The sequence below is a fragment of the Paramormyrops kingsleyae genome, chromosome 4 (assembly GCF_048594095.1).
Source record: "Paramormyrops kingsleyae isolate MSU_618 chromosome 4, PKINGS_0.4, whole genome shotgun sequence".
In the NCBI taxonomy this organism is placed as follows: domain Eukaryota; kingdom Metazoa; phylum Chordata; class Actinopteri; order Osteoglossiformes; family Mormyridae; genus Paramormyrops; species Paramormyrops kingsleyae.
In genome coordinates, this window is record NC_132800.1 from 37,408,286 (window position 1) to 37,424,587 (window position 16,302).

Below are 16,302 nucleotides of genomic sequence, written 5' to 3' on the forward strand. Positions count from 1 at the left end.
AGGCTTTCTACTTTAAAGATACGAAAACATACGTTTGTGATAGATAAAACACTTATTAAGTCAGTGTCCTCACATGCTCATTCACTGAACTTTGCTCCCCTAAGGTTCACTCACAATTCAAGCAAGCTAATTAATAATTACAATTACAATGCAGGGATACACAACACCGCACAGATACAGGATCTGTATGGGCTCAGAACACAAACCATCCATATAATCAGCGACACCATAGGTGTTCACAGAAAGGTCTGCAGATATCTGCCGACAGCACTGGAGCTCCATTGAGAAATGGCACCCCCTAAAGGGCAAACCGTGTACTGCGGTGTCGGACAGGCCCACTGTGGGACTTTGCTGAGACTGGAGAGGCCTTCACAGTGAGAAGTGGGAAAGGCTACAGAAAGGAATGTAGGAAGGAATGAGGAAAGGAGGAGGAGAGAATGAATGAAATAGATGAAAACAGAGTTACATGACCTGATGTGAGAGACATGCCGATGGCGGGCGGGGCTTATCATGCGCTGTCAGTCACTGAGTGCCGTAATGGGCCCCAGCAAAAATCAGTGTTCATGAACAAGGGTTAAACTGGGCAGTGATGATCAGAGCACGACAGTCTCCTGGGACTCTGAAGCTTCATTACAAGCTTCATCCCAAGCTAGCGGGCTGATGAGTTAGCGGCAGGACTGGGGGGGGGACCTGGGGCGGGCAGTCAAAAATAGTTACCGGAGTCTCTGTGGGGGGGGATCCTTTCTCTGCCTCCACAGATTGAGCAGTTTCCTACATTTGGAAAGAAGTTACGGACACTTACAGTGGTGGAAAAGGTCCCCTTAATTCTTATTAGTATGACCAGGAAAGTGGGTCAAAACGAGGGGGATATTCAGGGGGGGGGGAGGGGCACATGTTCATCAGGCTCGCAGGTAGCGTCACATGACCAGACATGCCCCGCCCTCCCTGAGGCCAGGCTCATACAGGCCACGCCCTCCCATGTGGCCTGGGATACCCGCAGCCTGTGACATCAGCAGCCATAGTTACCGCGGCCGGTTCAGCGGGGGCCTCAGATACGGGGCCGGCTTCACTGGGGGACCCTTTTTCTTCAGGGGCTGCTGGGGGCATCTATGTGTGGAGAGATCAGAGTGTGGGGAATATACACAGCCTGGGTCACACAGTTTAGGGCGAGCTCTTCACGGACGTTGCCACTGGGTACGAGAACCAAACACCCATGAACTTCTGAATGACATCTCACCAGGTTCCTCGGGAGCAGACAAGCTAGGTCACCTTTCAGTGTCCCTCCATGATGCAACACGTAGCAATAAGATCTTTATCTAAGACTGCATCCGGAATGCATCGATTTTCTGGGAATCTCATGGTGTATCTTAAATAAAACTACTTGCAGATAAAATACATTATTAATTAGCTACAGTATATTATGGCATTTTTACCTCACCTGCACTGTATTCTTTATTTTCCATATTTTCACTTGTTTATTGTGTTGGGATCTCTCTTTATAATGCTGTTGGACAACAAGAGTTCCCTCTAGGATCTTTTTAAAGCTCAGATAATAGTATATGCATATAGACATGCCTGTCACATGATGAGTGACCCCTTTGAGACCCCCTCCTCTAAGGCTACTGCTCCTGATCATGTGACTGTGACTCACCCTCGACGCCAGGCAGTACCAAGCTCAAGCTCTATGTCAGGCTGCACCAGTCGTGTGACGCAAGTCCCCTTTGAGACCCCCTTCTATGTTAGGGGGAACAGGCTTCTCCTGAGCCCACAGCTCAAACTGGACTGCCTGCTGGCTGTTTGAACGGCGCCACGTTTTCCGGAAAAAAGTCTTGCTCCCCCTCGCTTTTGTGTTTACTGACACATAAATCTAACAATCACTAAAATACCAGCCTGATGCATCACTGAGGCGATGAAATCACCACTTCAACCAGGGCTTTCAGTCATTTCAGATAAAGTTCATTCCCTTGTACGGCACAGTATAAAACACTAGGGCAAAACATAAATAAAACAAAATAAGAACATATGTATCCAATACCATATTATATTGATATACAGTAAAAAAAAGTCAGAATGTGTTAATCAAAGCTTATTTTCCAGTTAAAACTGAGACGTGCAATGGAATCAGTCATTGATGGTGAATCTGCCATTTGCTATGTCCACTTTGATTAGTACACCCAGAAATATAGCCAGCAAAATAATAAAAAACAAGAACGCTACTTGTCTGCATCCCAAATTATACAAAGGCATTTCACAAGAATGATAATGCAGTATTTTTACAAATTAAATGCATATTTTGAACCAGAAACTTAAAACATCAACTAAAAATGGACAATAAAACAATTCAAAAAGCATTTTTCCATTAAAGTTGCATAGCATTTTGTTTAACGAGCTTGTTTAGTCAGCACTGATTTTACATGGAGGAATGACCTGCAAATGGCAAATGCTTCATTTATTTTATAAGAAAAAAACAATAAAACAAACAAATAGGATCATCACACCAAATGTCTTGTTAATAAATGTAATAGGAAGTGTGTGGCCTCCCCAAACATCACTCGACAGTCACTTTCTTATGTATGGTTACAAGGCTTCATATTATTAAAACACAATAATGATGATGCAGCTATTGAACGTGCACTGCAGGCTGATGAGCAGGCAGCAGGGGCTGATGGATAAGCAGTAGAAGCTGATGGACAGGCAGTAAAAGCCGATTTATATGAAGTAGAAACTGATAAACAGGCAGTAGAAGAAGACTGATGGACAGTAGAAGCTGATGGACAGGAAGTGGAAGCTGATGGACAGGCAGTAAAAGCCGATTAAGATGCAGTTGAAACTGATGAACAGACAGTAGAAGAAGACTGATGGACAGTAGAAGCTGATGGACAGGAAGTGGAAGCTGATGGACAGGCAGTAAAAGCTGATTAAGATGCAGTAGAAACTGATGAACAGGCAGTAGAAGAAGACTGATGGACAGTAGAAGCTGATGGACAGAAAGTGGAAGCTGATGGACAGGCAGTAAAAGCCGATTAAGATGCAGTAGAAGCTGATGAACAGGCAGTAGAAGAAGACTGATGGACAGTAGAAACTGATGGACAGGAAGTGGAAGCTGATGTACAGGCAGTAAAAGCTGATTAAGATGCAGTAGAAGCTGATGAACAGGCAGCAGAAGTTGATTGATGGACAGCAGAAGCTGATGGACAGGAAGTGGAAGCTGATGGACAGGCAGTAAAAGCTGATTAACATACAGTAGAAGCTGATGAACAGGCATTAGAAGCTGATGGACAGGCGGTAGAAGCTGATGAATATGCAGTAGAAGCTGATGGACAGGCAGTGAAAGCTGATATACAGAAAATAAATGATGAACAGGTAGTAGACTGGAAGTGGAAGCTGATGGAAAGGCAGGAGAAGTTGGTGGTCAGTAAATGCTGATTAAGATGCAGTAGAAGCAGATGAACAGGCAGTAAAAGCTGATTAAAATGCAGTAGAAACTGATGGACAGGAAGTGGAAGCTGATGGACAGGAAGTGGAAGCTGATGGTCAGGCAGAAAAAGCTGATGGACAAGAAATCTCATTATTTCCTAGTGATGTGTTTTACAGTATAGTAAAGCACCAATGTACAGGATGCTAACTGTAACAATCACCAGCAAAACACTAAAAAACAATGTACTATCCCACTCAACATGAACTGATGGCAAGCATGAGAAATTGTAAAGCATCCACACAACATGGATATGTTTGCTTTTAGGGACAGACGACCATGTTTGGGCAGTGAGTGAAGAGTGTGTGTGTGTTGGATGTATACATACCTCGGTGGGCTCAGCCTCCGGACTCACCGGGGGCTCTCCCGCCTCTGCCTCTGGGATGTCCTTAACGGGGAGCAATGACAGGGAAATGTTAATATAATATAGATCCAACGCTGTGGTAGGAGGGGAGGCCTCTAGCGTCATTCGGGACAGGATGAAATGGCATTTTGCAGTCAGGACCAGACGGGTTGCACTGTGAGGGGGCGGGGCCACACAGAGGGTGTGGCCATGAGTGGGCAGGGTCACGTGGAGGGCGTGGCTATGAGTGGGCAGGGCCATGCAGACGGCATGGCCATGAGTGGGCAGGGTCACGTGGAGGGCGTAGCTATGAGTGGGCGGGGTCACGTGGAGGGTGTGGCTATGAGTGGGCGGGGCCATGTGGAGGGTGCGGACGTGAAGACAGAAACACACACATCTATTCTTGGGGTGTTTAGAGGGTTAAGTTGGTGTCTATGATGGATACATGTTCTAACGCCTGCGGTGAGGCTGTGTGGCGTGTTCTGTACATACATGGTGATATACAGTGATATACAGTGATATACAGTGATATACAGTGCTCACAGGAATATAGCAAATGTTCTGGTTTCATGACAAAATTCCATTGACAAGGAATGTTTAACATATCTGCACAAATATTTTCTTTTTATTGACAATTTTTCTGACTGACTGAGTTCTGTTATTTTGTCATTAACTGAAACTGTCACTGGCTCCCAAAGGGATAATAAACACACATGTTTGGTGTTTTATGTGATTGCAAAGGTGTTATTAATTTAAAAGCATCAAATTTTCAATTAACTTTCTAACTCAGAACAGTCCTATTAGAACCATAATCTAGGTCTCAGTTTATTTCTACTTGAAATTAATGTTTTACTGAAAACTACTGCTTGTTTCGAGTGTGATAAATATATTTTTGTACACAAAGAAACAAATGTTTTTTGTTATAAAACCAATAAACTTGCAATATTTTTGCTGAATTAAGCAAGTGTTTCAAGACTGTCTATGAGTGAATGAAATGTGTGGAAAGACTGGCAGATCAGGTATCCCGGAGCAGTCAGGAGGTAAATAAAGACTCAGGGCAAGATGGCAGACATGACAGGAGATGATTATGATGATGATGATGGTGATGGTGATGATGATGGTGATGATGATGGCGATGATGATGATGATGATGATGATGGTGTCGATGATGATGTTGACGATTATGACTTTGACGATAGTGATGATGATGAGGTTGATGACAGTGACGATGACGATGACATGGATGATGACTGTGATGATAATGATGGTGACGATGATGATGACACGAATGATGACTGCGATGATAATGATGGTGATGATGATGATGACACTGATTATGACTGCGATGATAATGATGATGATGATGTTGACGACATTGATGTTGGTAGCAGTGATGATGCTGACGATGAAGATATGGGCAGTATGATCCCCACGATGACAGCGATGGCAGTGAAAACAATGACAAGACCTTGGTGTCATCAGCACCGGTGGCCTTAAAGATGGCACTGTCGAGGGCAACACAGACAGCCGTGACGTAAGGGAGGAGCAAGAGCGCCCCCTGGTGGTGGTGGTGGTAACTCACCGCCGCCTTGTCGCCAGGAGGGCTGGCCTCACCAGCCCCTGGGCTCTCTGCGGCCTGGGCAGTGTCAGGCTGGGGCTCGGGGCCCACCTCCGTTTCCGGGGCAGGGGTCTCCGCCCCAGGCTTTTTTGAGGAGCAGTAGAGATCATTAGCATCTTCCCACTGAGCCAGCGGTGAGTTTTACAAACTGACCCAGTTCCAGTAGCTTGAGGTCAGCCTGGACTAGACTGAGCTTACATCATCTCAGCATGCATGATAAACAATCAGGTTCTGCTCTACATGCAGTAAGCAAATATACAAAAAAAAAAAACCCAAATGCAGGGCAGTAAGTGTAACTAATACATGCAGGATGTCCTTCTCTGTGCCTGACCTACAAACAGCCAGCAGCACAGGCAGTAATCGCATGAATCTCCAAACAGGCATGTGAAGGAGATGAAGGGCAGCCACGCATAATGTAACAGCGCAAGCAAGAAAGCAGGAGGGAAAAAAAATGCACAAAAATGGCAAGTACAGCTAACTGGCATTTCAGTAACAAGTAGCGCTGCGGAAAGAATGAACACTCAGCGCTGAATAGGCGTGAAATCAAACGACAGCTACAACAAAGAAAAAAAAAAACAATACGAGCAAAAAATGCACATAAAGATAAAAAGTAAAATATGACACACGGATGATGCTGCAGAACCACAAACCAAACATAACATACATACTGATAAATGCATAAATAAAAATACTCACAGTGACATCACCTTAACACAGCCCTTAACAAAGGAGGCTATTGGGTAGACTCACCACAGCATCGGATACACCCTCGCTAGTACCAGCAGAAACTGGCTTTCTGGAGTCCAGCTTAATGGGGGAGAGAGTTTGACACAGCATAAGAGCCCCACGCGCAGGGATGTGACAAAGACCATCCAATCAGAATAAAGATTAATAATACCTCACTGTAAAGAGTAGGCAGCTTCTCAATGCAATAAAATTCATCTTCTCACCTTCACGCATGCTATCATATTCAGCAGTGGTGTTTACTACCACTCAAAATATGCAGTTTGGGGGCCCCCTGTTGGCCAAAAACAGTCACTACAAGTGTTGTGACATTTTGAGTGGGTCCCCAGAATCAATAAACTTGCCCCTGGTGTTAATATCATAGTAATATTACATTAATACCATATTGATATCACGTTAATTAACAAAGGGTTAGAAAGAATGTAATACATCTTTAGAAATTATTTACAAGGGTACTTGATGGACTAATGAAGACATACAAACGGAAGAAAAAAACCTCACACATTAAGGTAATAAACCATTAAAAATTCCATGCAATGGGGAATTAGGAGGTGATGAAGGTCACAGAGTCGGTGCACATGGTGAAGTCTGTTTGTGCTGTTTCTGCTGTGACATCACAGCTACACCGAAATCAATCTGCAGCCATAGAAATCGAAAAGGCCGTTTCGAAGCACGACATCCTGATTTATCAGGGATTAATACTGAGACCGATGTCATTTCCTGTTATGACTATTCTTCATTTTCACAGCACAAAGAGTTACACCCATCGTCGCTCGCTCACTCTGAAATGGCATCTCTGTTGGAAATTGATCTATTATTATATTTAACATTCTTCATGGTTTTTAGCAACAAAAAAGAAAATCTGACAATGGTCTTATAAACAGCATGGCTGGTTAGAACACATGAAGGCATGATTTTAACAAGTAATTAAGGAAAATGTTACTATATAATAACGATACACTTGTACCACGTCTTTGCACAAAGGGAATCTGTTTAATTTCCCTAGCTTGATAACCCATGGCAGGGGCCTCACTTTACAGCAAAGTATTTTTCCAGGAACAGTGACAGCTGGCTCATTCTGGATCTTTCTACAGACTTATCGATATTCCCCAGCAGTAAGCACCGCAACTTCCGTAATATTCCATGTAAATAATGCGACAGCCGGCAAATAATAATTTCCATTAAGTGAATGGTGGGTTTTTACGAGAGGGATGAGAATTCATGAAGTTTTGAAAGGACTAATTACCTGGGAGAATCCGTTAAAGGCATTGTCGGACACCTACGTAGGACCAGAAAGACACAGTTAACACTGAAGCTCCTAGTCAGGTCGAGGTAGCACACATACAACGACAGAAAGAAAACAGATGAAGAGAAGAGAAAGTGAGGGAGCGGGTGGGGAGGAAGGCAGGTAGGGCCGGGGGGGTTGGTTGAAAAGAAGAGGTTTTTCATCGGAGGAGTTAGAGGGCGACTGAGGGATCCTCGTCTGTGCTACGCTATGCTACGTGTGGGGGGGGGACGGCCGCTGAATACCTCCTCCGCCTTCTGCGCCTCTACTTCCTGGTACAACTTCCCGTATCTGCGGTTCGCGACCTCGTCTTCGGACAGGTCCGAGCTGTTGTTCTCTGTCTCTTTGGGGCCGGACACGTTTCCCATGCTACCATTCCCAGGGCTCTGCGAGGATCCGGACATCACCGGGAGGCCCGTGCTGGCCGGGGGCCCCTCCCTCCTCTCCCCGTCCTCAGTGCCGTTGGGTGCAGCGAAGCCGTCCTCTCCGGCCTCGGTGCCGCCCCGGCTGCCTGCAGGGTCCCCTTGGGTGTCGGTGGAGGAGCTGCCGCCGTTAGCCGGCCCCTCCTCTGTGCCAGCGGGCCCCCAGGATTCCTCGGCAGCCTTCGCCCCCCAGTTATCAGGCCACATCTGCTTCTCCTCGCTGTCGAAAGGGTCACCAGCCCACTCGGTGCCGTCTTCCTTGGCAGTCTCCGCAAACGGGTCCGACTCAAAGTCGAGAACCTCCGTGCTGGTAGGCTCACTGTCGCCACCCTGCTGGCCGGAAGGGTCACCCTGTGATAAACCTGCCCCTTCTGGCAGCTCTGCGGGCTGGCTGAAGTCGCAGGAGTCACCTGCCTGACCCTCCTGCTCCTGTGAGGCGTCTGCTTGGCCCTCCTCATCCCACTCTGCCTGACTCTGTACTGCCCCTCCACGGTCATCCTGCACGAAGCCCTCCGACCCCTCAGGCTGCACCTGCCCCGAGCCCTGGCTCTGGTACTGCCTCTCCCCCCACTCCTCTGCCGGCTCGCCCTCCGACGTTGACCCGTTCACGGTCCAGCCCTTGGCGGCGTCATCTGCCTCGTCTTGCGGCATGTTCAGGCCCTGCCGGCTCCCCTCAGTGGTGTCCTCAATTTCCTGCCCAAACTCATTGGTGAATATGATTCCTGGCATGTTCTGTGCTTGGCCCGCCTCCTGGCCTGCCCCCTGGCCCGCCTCCTGGTCCACCTCCTGGCCCACCCCCTGGCCCGCCCCCGCCTCGCCTCCCCCCGTAGCACATGATTCAGCCTCTGGGGTGGGGTCGGGGCTCCAGCTCCTAACCTCCTCCTCAGGTGCTGCAGGTGCTGCCTCAGACCCCCACCCGTCTGCAGGGGGCCACCCTTGTCCATCTCCCTGCCCGGCAAAGGGGTCCTGGGGGGCGTCAGCCTGGTTCTCGGTTGTGTCGGAGGCCGTGGCGGGGGTGCCGAAGTCCGCCATCCAGGTGGTGCCGCCGGCCTGGTCCTGAGGTGGGGGGGTGGGTTCTTAGTAACGTAATTGCATTTCACCCGGCCCCTGGCCCCCTCAACATGCATGCTTTACTCACTGGCTGAGAAGACGCAGCGGCGGGTGCCTGAGGGAAGAGAAGCAGCACATTCCGTTAACACAGGGAATTGTGGGATGCATGCAGCCTGTTCCCTAGTCATGTGACCTCAGGATCCATCTCTGGCCAATCAGAGGAATGGGCTGCTTACCGTCCAGAGGTCCCAAGGCAGAGTCTGCGTGGGCGCAGCAGTCATTCAGTAATGTTCATGTCCGGAAAAAATAGAAATACGATACTTATATAGATAAATCTGAATATTAGATTCTCTCTAAGTCAATTTTAAGCAATTTTAAGTTGTGGGTCTTGCATGGCGTCCTTGTGAGGTGCTGAACACGGCGACGGTCGCACCTGTGACAGGGGTGACTGCGTCTGCCCGATGGGGGTGGTGGCGTCGGGCTTGAACGGGTCGAAATCCATGTCCAGGAGGGATCCCGCAGCTGCCTCCTTCTGCATGGGATGAATGAGAACATTCCGGCATCAGGGGGCGTCCCATGCTGCAGATCACGGCCTCTTAGCTCAAGTAAAGTTGGGTTTCCGTTATCGTACGGAACTGCAGACTTGACGTGCCATAAATCTGCAGTTCTGCAAGCCTGGCTGTCCAGCCAAGCCCACCAGAACCACAGACAGCAGCCCCACCCAGGACTCAGCTCCTGCACAGTCTCATCATGATGTTTTTGACCAGAGGAGATTCAGGGGAGCTCAGGTTCATCCACGGATAGCACTAAAGATTTCCCACATTATAACAATTAATTTATTTATCCACACCTGAGACTCTCAACCGGATAAGCAGAAAACAGGGTGAATTTATTTATATTTACTTATCTGGAAGCTTCACGTTACAGCTCCAAGCAATTCTCTGAGTGTCCACCAGAGGGCGGCAGTCAAAACACTTTCATTTCTTTAGGAGATTCACTAGCTTTCCAGAAGGTTCCAAACAATCAAGTGTGGTCCAATCAACTCCTATTTGTTCCTGCCCCTCATGGGGTCACTGATTTCAGTTGTGTTTTGCTGCCTTCCCTATGTAAGCTACCCTTGCTCTGCAGTCTGGTTTTCATCTTGAATTACTTTGGCTGACATTTTAGTCATTTGTCTGATGGTTTTATCCAAAGTGACTTACAGTAGAGGGAAGGGTTACATTTTCCTCTGGGATTTGAACCAACAACCTTTGGGATGTTACCATAATGGTCTATATGAAGCTTCGTAGACTTTATTTTTATTCTGCCATTTGTGGTTTTATGTACTTTTTGGTTTCTGCCCTAAAGGAGTGTTTGTTTTTCCAGTAGAGTTTTAACATACTTTGCCAGGTTGTCTGTCTACAAGCCAGATCTCTACCTACGGTCCTGCCAGTGACATCACGTGCAAAAAAAGGTGAACAAAACTTTTGCTCCTAAGGCCACAGTAGTCATTTTTGAGCTCATTAGATGCAAATATTTTTTAGCAATATTGACTCTGATTAGAAGATGAATGCATGGGTGATTTATTGTTTGTGGGTCCATTAAGAGCTTGATTTTTTTCTGTGCTGTAAGATCAATGATCAAGCTTCTGAAACTCTACTGCCCCCTCCTGGGGATAGAGGTGACAAACACCCCCACTTTTAACTGGCATGAGGAACACTGAGTGTGGATGCTGGTGCAGGTTAGGTGCGGTACTGAGGGTGAGCTGAGAACCCCCCCTCCTGTCCGTGCTTACTATCCTCGGATGATAAACACATTAATCATAACCACCCCCTCCCCCCACAAACACACAGTCATGAATCACTACAGTGCCACAAATTGATTAAACATCCCTGCTTTTATGGAGTGGCTCCTCATAAATATCTGGGCAGCAGGGACGGATTATGAGTCCGGGGGCCCCTGGGCCAGACAACGAGAAAGCCCCCCCCCCCCCCCCCAAAAAAAGAAAAAAAAAAAACAAGGTGCGCACGCACGCACACAAATCAGCAGCGGTACAAAGGTTGCATTAAAAACTATACTATATCATGAAACATCACTTTTTGAACAAATAACTCACACAGAATCTGATATGAAACGTATATATAACGCATATCATACGAATAACTTTACGTCAACCAAGAAATCGCTCATTTCTATCCACATATGAAATACATCTCTTCCGACCAAAGTCAAAATCTGTCTGAATGCCTAAACTAAATAATCTGCCCTTATATACTTGCTGGCACACAGATGAATTCTGTCTTCGGTTTGAAAGATACTATTTGATGATTGGATGACACCGCACGGTTTCCATCTGATGCTTTGCTACGTCACCATACTGCACGCAGATGCGCAGCTCATTTTTTCATGCATGTTTGTTGGAATCACGAGCTCCCCCCCGGGATGGAGTTTTGGGATCTGGGCGGCAGTAGTGGTGCCATTCTCTCTTACACAAAACACAGCAACAAGCGGCAACACACACAAACACTCACAATGGCTCAATGAATGCACCCATGCAGTGGAGAACAAAAACATGGCTTTTCGTGCTCATTTGTTGAGTTATGTTAACAACGCAGAACGTAAATTTGTTGAATTCTCTACACGCTGCCCCACTGTTGTTCGTTATCGTTATCGCCGAGCTAATAGCCTAGCCGCACCAAACCGGAACAATGCGTGAAACAGAACGCTGTCAATCAGAGGTCCAACCTTACTGGTACCAATCATCATCATATAGAGGCTCAGCGTCCAACACAAAACATTTTATCAAACGATATAGATGTTAAGTGACAGGTCAAGCGACTACACATGTTTTAACCTGTTTTAGGGAAATTTTATTCACAAACTTTTTGATGACATTTTAGGGGCGCAGAGCCGCCTCTGGTATTAACATACTGAAGCAATTAAAAGTAATTCAAACAGAAGAGACTGACTTGAACTTCAGTATGTGTTGCAGTGGGGGGAAATTTTTATTTTATTTTTTTCTGGCCCCCCCCGTGCCCTCTAGACTGGGCCCGGGTGTAATCGCCCCCGTTGTTACCCCTCCAGAACCGGCCCTGGACCTGCGCACTAATGAAGCAGATAGAGGGGTAGCCTACATGTGACATTTACATGTCATATCCCACGTTATTTGACTGAGAGGCCCCTTGTAGATATAAAGGGTGAATAACAACCTGTGGTTCAGGGGCCCTATTAAGACATATGACATATCATACCCCATGCTATTTAATCGAAGGGCCCTTCCAGATACCAGGGATGACTAACATAACCCCTGTTTCAGGGCCCCATATGACATATAACCTAATTGAGGGGCCCTTTTCCGATACCAAGGATGAATAACATACACAACCTGTGGTTCAGGGGCCCTATATGCTATATCACTCACCATGCTATTTGACTGAGGGGCCCCTTTCGCATATCAGGGATGAATTACAAAACTTGTGGCATATGATGGAGGGGCCCTATTAAGACATATTACATTATATAACCAGTGTTATATGGCTTCAGGGCCCCAATATGATATCGAGATGCATAATATGTAAAAACAATACTGAAATGGCAGCGCGGAGGATTGGGCTTCGGGGCCCCCTGGGCCTGGGCCCTTGGGCCCGTGCAGTAATCCATCCTTGCCGGGCAGGAATGCCGCTGGTTACGAGGCAGCAGGTTGGGAAGGGAGTGATTTCCCGAGAGCGAAATGGGCCATCGCCGAAACTACAGGCCCGCTGTGATTCGCCCAAGTCACATGTCATCTGTGGCGTTGCTGACACACACGGCTTGTGGGGGCAGAGAGGCCTGTACCGCGGCTGCAGGAATCAAACGAATCTCATGAACTCATGTGATCCGATGACGCGAGTCCATCTGAAGGAGCCTCACGTACGCACACGGCCGCCCTGCCAGTCTCGCACCTCTGCCTTTTCAGAATATATAATTAATTCACCTGTCGGCTTGTCCTCGGTCTACTGGGCCCCATGGCTGAAATGACGGATGTCGTTTAAAGAGACAGTACTAGATCTACGCCCTCCTTAAAATGTCTTAGTAAGACAGGGTCAGGTGGACTCATGCATATCTCTGCAGAAAAGGATGACAGCACTTACGACGTTACGATGTTTATTACTTAAAAAGACTTGAAATGAAGCTATTCGCAAGTATTTTCAAGAAAAAATTGCAATAAAAACAATGTATCTTTTAGCTAATTAACTGTTATTTACATAAAAAGGGGCATGGAACTAAGTGCTGTCATTTCACCCAAGTGCCACGGGTGACTCAGCTATTCTTGCGCTGGCCAGAAGGTGGCGCTCACCTGTGAGGGTGTGGCTTCGGGGGTGAAGCTGCTGTCGAAGAGGCTGACTATCTGCTCCTGGTGGAGTTCCTTGGTGGGCGTAACCTTGGGCGGGGGTGGCACCGGGGGGCCCTTTTTAAGCTGAAAGACCCAGATAGTGTTCCGTCAGAGTCACAAAACCACAAGAGGTGCCGCTTTTCATCACATCGTTTATTATTTAATATTAACCTCCTATCTTATTACTGACAAATTCCTGCTGCTCATGAAGGCACCAGTTACGAAAACATGTGACTAACCTTCCCTGCCTTATCTGGGTCATTCTAAACTGCAACTGTGAACCACAATCACAGTCAGTCATTGACACCTGACACTCTAGTGAAGGCCAAATGAGGCTTCATGAACCATTTTCTGTATTTATTGACCCCACTAGGTGGTGCCCTTTTTTTGCATTGGGGCATGTACTGAGACCATTTTTTGAACAGAGAGCACCATCTAGTGGAGACAGAAAATACAGCAAATGGTTCATGAAGCTTCATTTGGCCATCGGTATCTGACACCCACATTCATCCAGGCTTAGGGTGCTTCATGCTCATGGTGCATCACAAGCTAACAGGGCACATGGCTACCCTCAGACAGGAGCCCCCAAGTGGATCCCTGCGAGTGTTTTAGAAATGAATAGGGTGACTATCCAGGCCTGACCTGACAGTGAAGGACGTCAAAGTTTCCCTCAATATAGAGGACAGAGAGACGAGGGCCTTTAACAATGGTCATTCTCTGGCATGGAGAATGAGGCCCAGTTGGCTGTAAGCAGCACTGCACCTGCGAGGGCGACTTGGGCCGGGGTGGCCCGGGCGAGGTGGGCCTTAACGAGTGGTTGGGGGCGACCTCGGGGCTGCCCGGCGGGGACTCGTCCTCAGGGGGGGAAGGAGTCCTGGCGAGTCGCAGGGGTCCGGAGTCACTATGGGATGCATCAGAGACAGCAAAAGCACAGTGGGTTTAAGGGATTTACTGTGTATGTTTACCGCTACATTACCGCAACAAGGAGTCAAAACACCCATAAATATTTAACAATTGTACTAATGTTTGTGGTAGAAGTGAAGTCCATGCTTATTAATAGTTTCTAAATTATATTCTTAATGCCATTATGAGTAACTCTTGCAGCCATCATTTATCCAGTAACTTGAATTAAACTGTTTTGTAATTGAAGTGAAACTTCTTAATTGATTACATCGATTTTACTGTAGGGGACAAAACACTAAGGAAATGAACAATGACCAAATAATAATTAACTAATTCAGCAAAACAGAGGGTAACTAAGTAGCATTTATAATAATGCTTTTTTTTATGAAGATGGTCAATTGTGCGCATACCAGGATTTGATTCTATTTCTGCAACAGAGTCAGTTTCCCGTTTCCATTTTATTGATATTTTACATACTGAGGTAAGATTGTTGTAGTCTTTGCGGCTGTTGTGACGGTTATTCAGATATAAATAAAGCATTTTTAGGACTTTTGTAGGGCTGTATTTTGGACGCGCCCCTAACGTCATCACAGACGACCGGCTAGGTCAGGGCACATCACTCACACGCCATCAACAGCGCTCGCGATTCAGTCACGAGACACAAAACGGGGCCGGCGGCAGGCTGTTTCTAGAAGCTTCTATTGAGCTCCCATCTAGTGGGTTTTACATCTACATGGCTGCACGGAGCTGGCGGGACGGGAAGGCAGGAGACACGCAAGCTCGCAGTCCGAAGTCCCAAGGATACAGTCATGGAGAAATACAGATGGAGACCCTTCCAAGTTCTGGAGGGTAATAAAATAACAGAAATATGTCATTCTCATAAAACTATAAACGATAATTCCCATATCTGTTCCCTTTCCTAACTAAACAGTAAATTCGATAAACAACACTGTCTGGACCAGATTGGACAATTGCTTATAAAACATTCAAATTCCCTAAATAATTCATTTTCAAAAACACAGTCCTGCAGTGAATGGATAAACTGTAAAATGGTAAATGCCAAATGTTCGACAGGAAGACAGCAGATTTCCTCTCCAGAACTTTCACTGAAAGCATTTGTTTCCATTTCCATGACTCCATTCTTGATCAGCTAGGGTTCTGTTTGAAAAACAGCTCTGGGACTATCTCTCTGCTCATCAACTTACCGTTTGGCCCTACTCCGTGCACAAGGGAGACAACAGGAGGCATCAGATTTCAGTACATAGCATCACAAGAGACCCGCGACAAACTGACTGCTTCACGCGATTCGCCGAAGACGTGGGATTTGCAAAAATGGAACGCCTCGCACGTTGGTCTCTTTGATCTCCTGCCAGCATGTTTTTCACTCTACAGTAACTTGAGTGGTTTGAATCCCACGTGAAACACACCAGGGCCCAATGACTTCATAAAGTCACACCTATACCCAGTGACAGGTATCGTGCTCAGAGCGGGATCGGATTATAAGTATTTCACAAAATGACTAAATCAAAGCAGCTCTGAAAGAGCTGCGCCTTACATCTGTGGTTAATGTGCAAATGGGCCCAGAACCTGCAGGTCTTATAACAAAAGTCAAAAGTCATTCAGCTCCAAACCAAGGGGTGTTTCTCAATATCCGTATCTGATCGTACTTGTGTTCTCATGCATTAATTTGACCTCATCTTTCATTGCCGAAGACCAGCTCCAATAGTAAGAACAGAAGCAGGGAGGATGGTAAAAACCCCCAAATGTCGTTCTTGCCCAGCCACAAACCGGCTGCATCCTCACTGAACATGACCAATCCCGTGATGCATTGCGGCCCAAGTTCATTCTTGGAAGGCAAGTTAGCGAGATCGGTCTTGTAAAGACCACTAGTACGATCTTTGCATTCTTGGTATAGAGAAGCATCCAAACAGGCCTCCCCATTAGTGTCCTGCAGTAAGCTGGGAGGGTTTAATAAGGGTTATGAGCCTGAGCGCGACTCCGCCCCATCTGCTCCCATCATACCTTGGAGCTCCCTGGATGGTGAACATCTTGTCCGAATGCTGCTCCCCCAGCTTCGTCATCACCTCGTACAGCTTGTGGCACAGCTATCC

General features: G+C 46.8%; 1 protein-coding gene across 3 annotated transcripts in view; it reads right to left on the reverse strand.

Annotated features, from left to right (window-relative positions):
* The window catches only part of amph (amphiphysin), a 42,612-nt gene that overhangs the window by 4,292 nt on the left and 22,018 nt on the right, over positions 1-16,302 (reverse strand). For 2 of the 3 annotated variants that reach the window (XM_023816166.2, XM_023816165.2), the window contains exons 9-21: positions 16,214-16,296; positions 14,051-14,189; positions 13,253-13,372; positions 9,371-9,469; positions 9,174-9,197; positions 9,026-9,052; positions 8,764-8,943; positions 7,427-7,459; positions 6,187-6,243; positions 5,401-5,520; positions 3,804-3,863; positions 1,027-1,107; positions 718-771 (exon numbers count right to left, since the gene is read on the reverse strand). In XM_023816166.2, coding sequence (XP_023671934.1) covers positions 718-771; positions 1,027-1,107; positions 3,804-3,863; positions 5,401-5,520; positions 6,187-6,243; positions 7,427-7,459; positions 8,764-8,943; positions 9,026-9,052; positions 9,174-9,197; positions 9,371-9,469; positions 13,253-13,372; positions 14,051-14,189; positions 16,214-16,296 — 1,077 coding nt within the window. The remainder of the gene's footprint in view (positions 1-717; positions 772-1,026; positions 1,108-3,803; positions 3,864-5,400; positions 5,521-6,186; positions 6,244-7,426; positions 7,460-8,763; positions 8,944-9,025; positions 9,053-9,173; positions 9,198-9,370; positions 9,470-13,252; positions 13,373-14,050; positions 14,190-16,213; positions 16,297-16,302) is intronic. The other variant, XM_023816169.2, reaches the window with a different exon arrangement.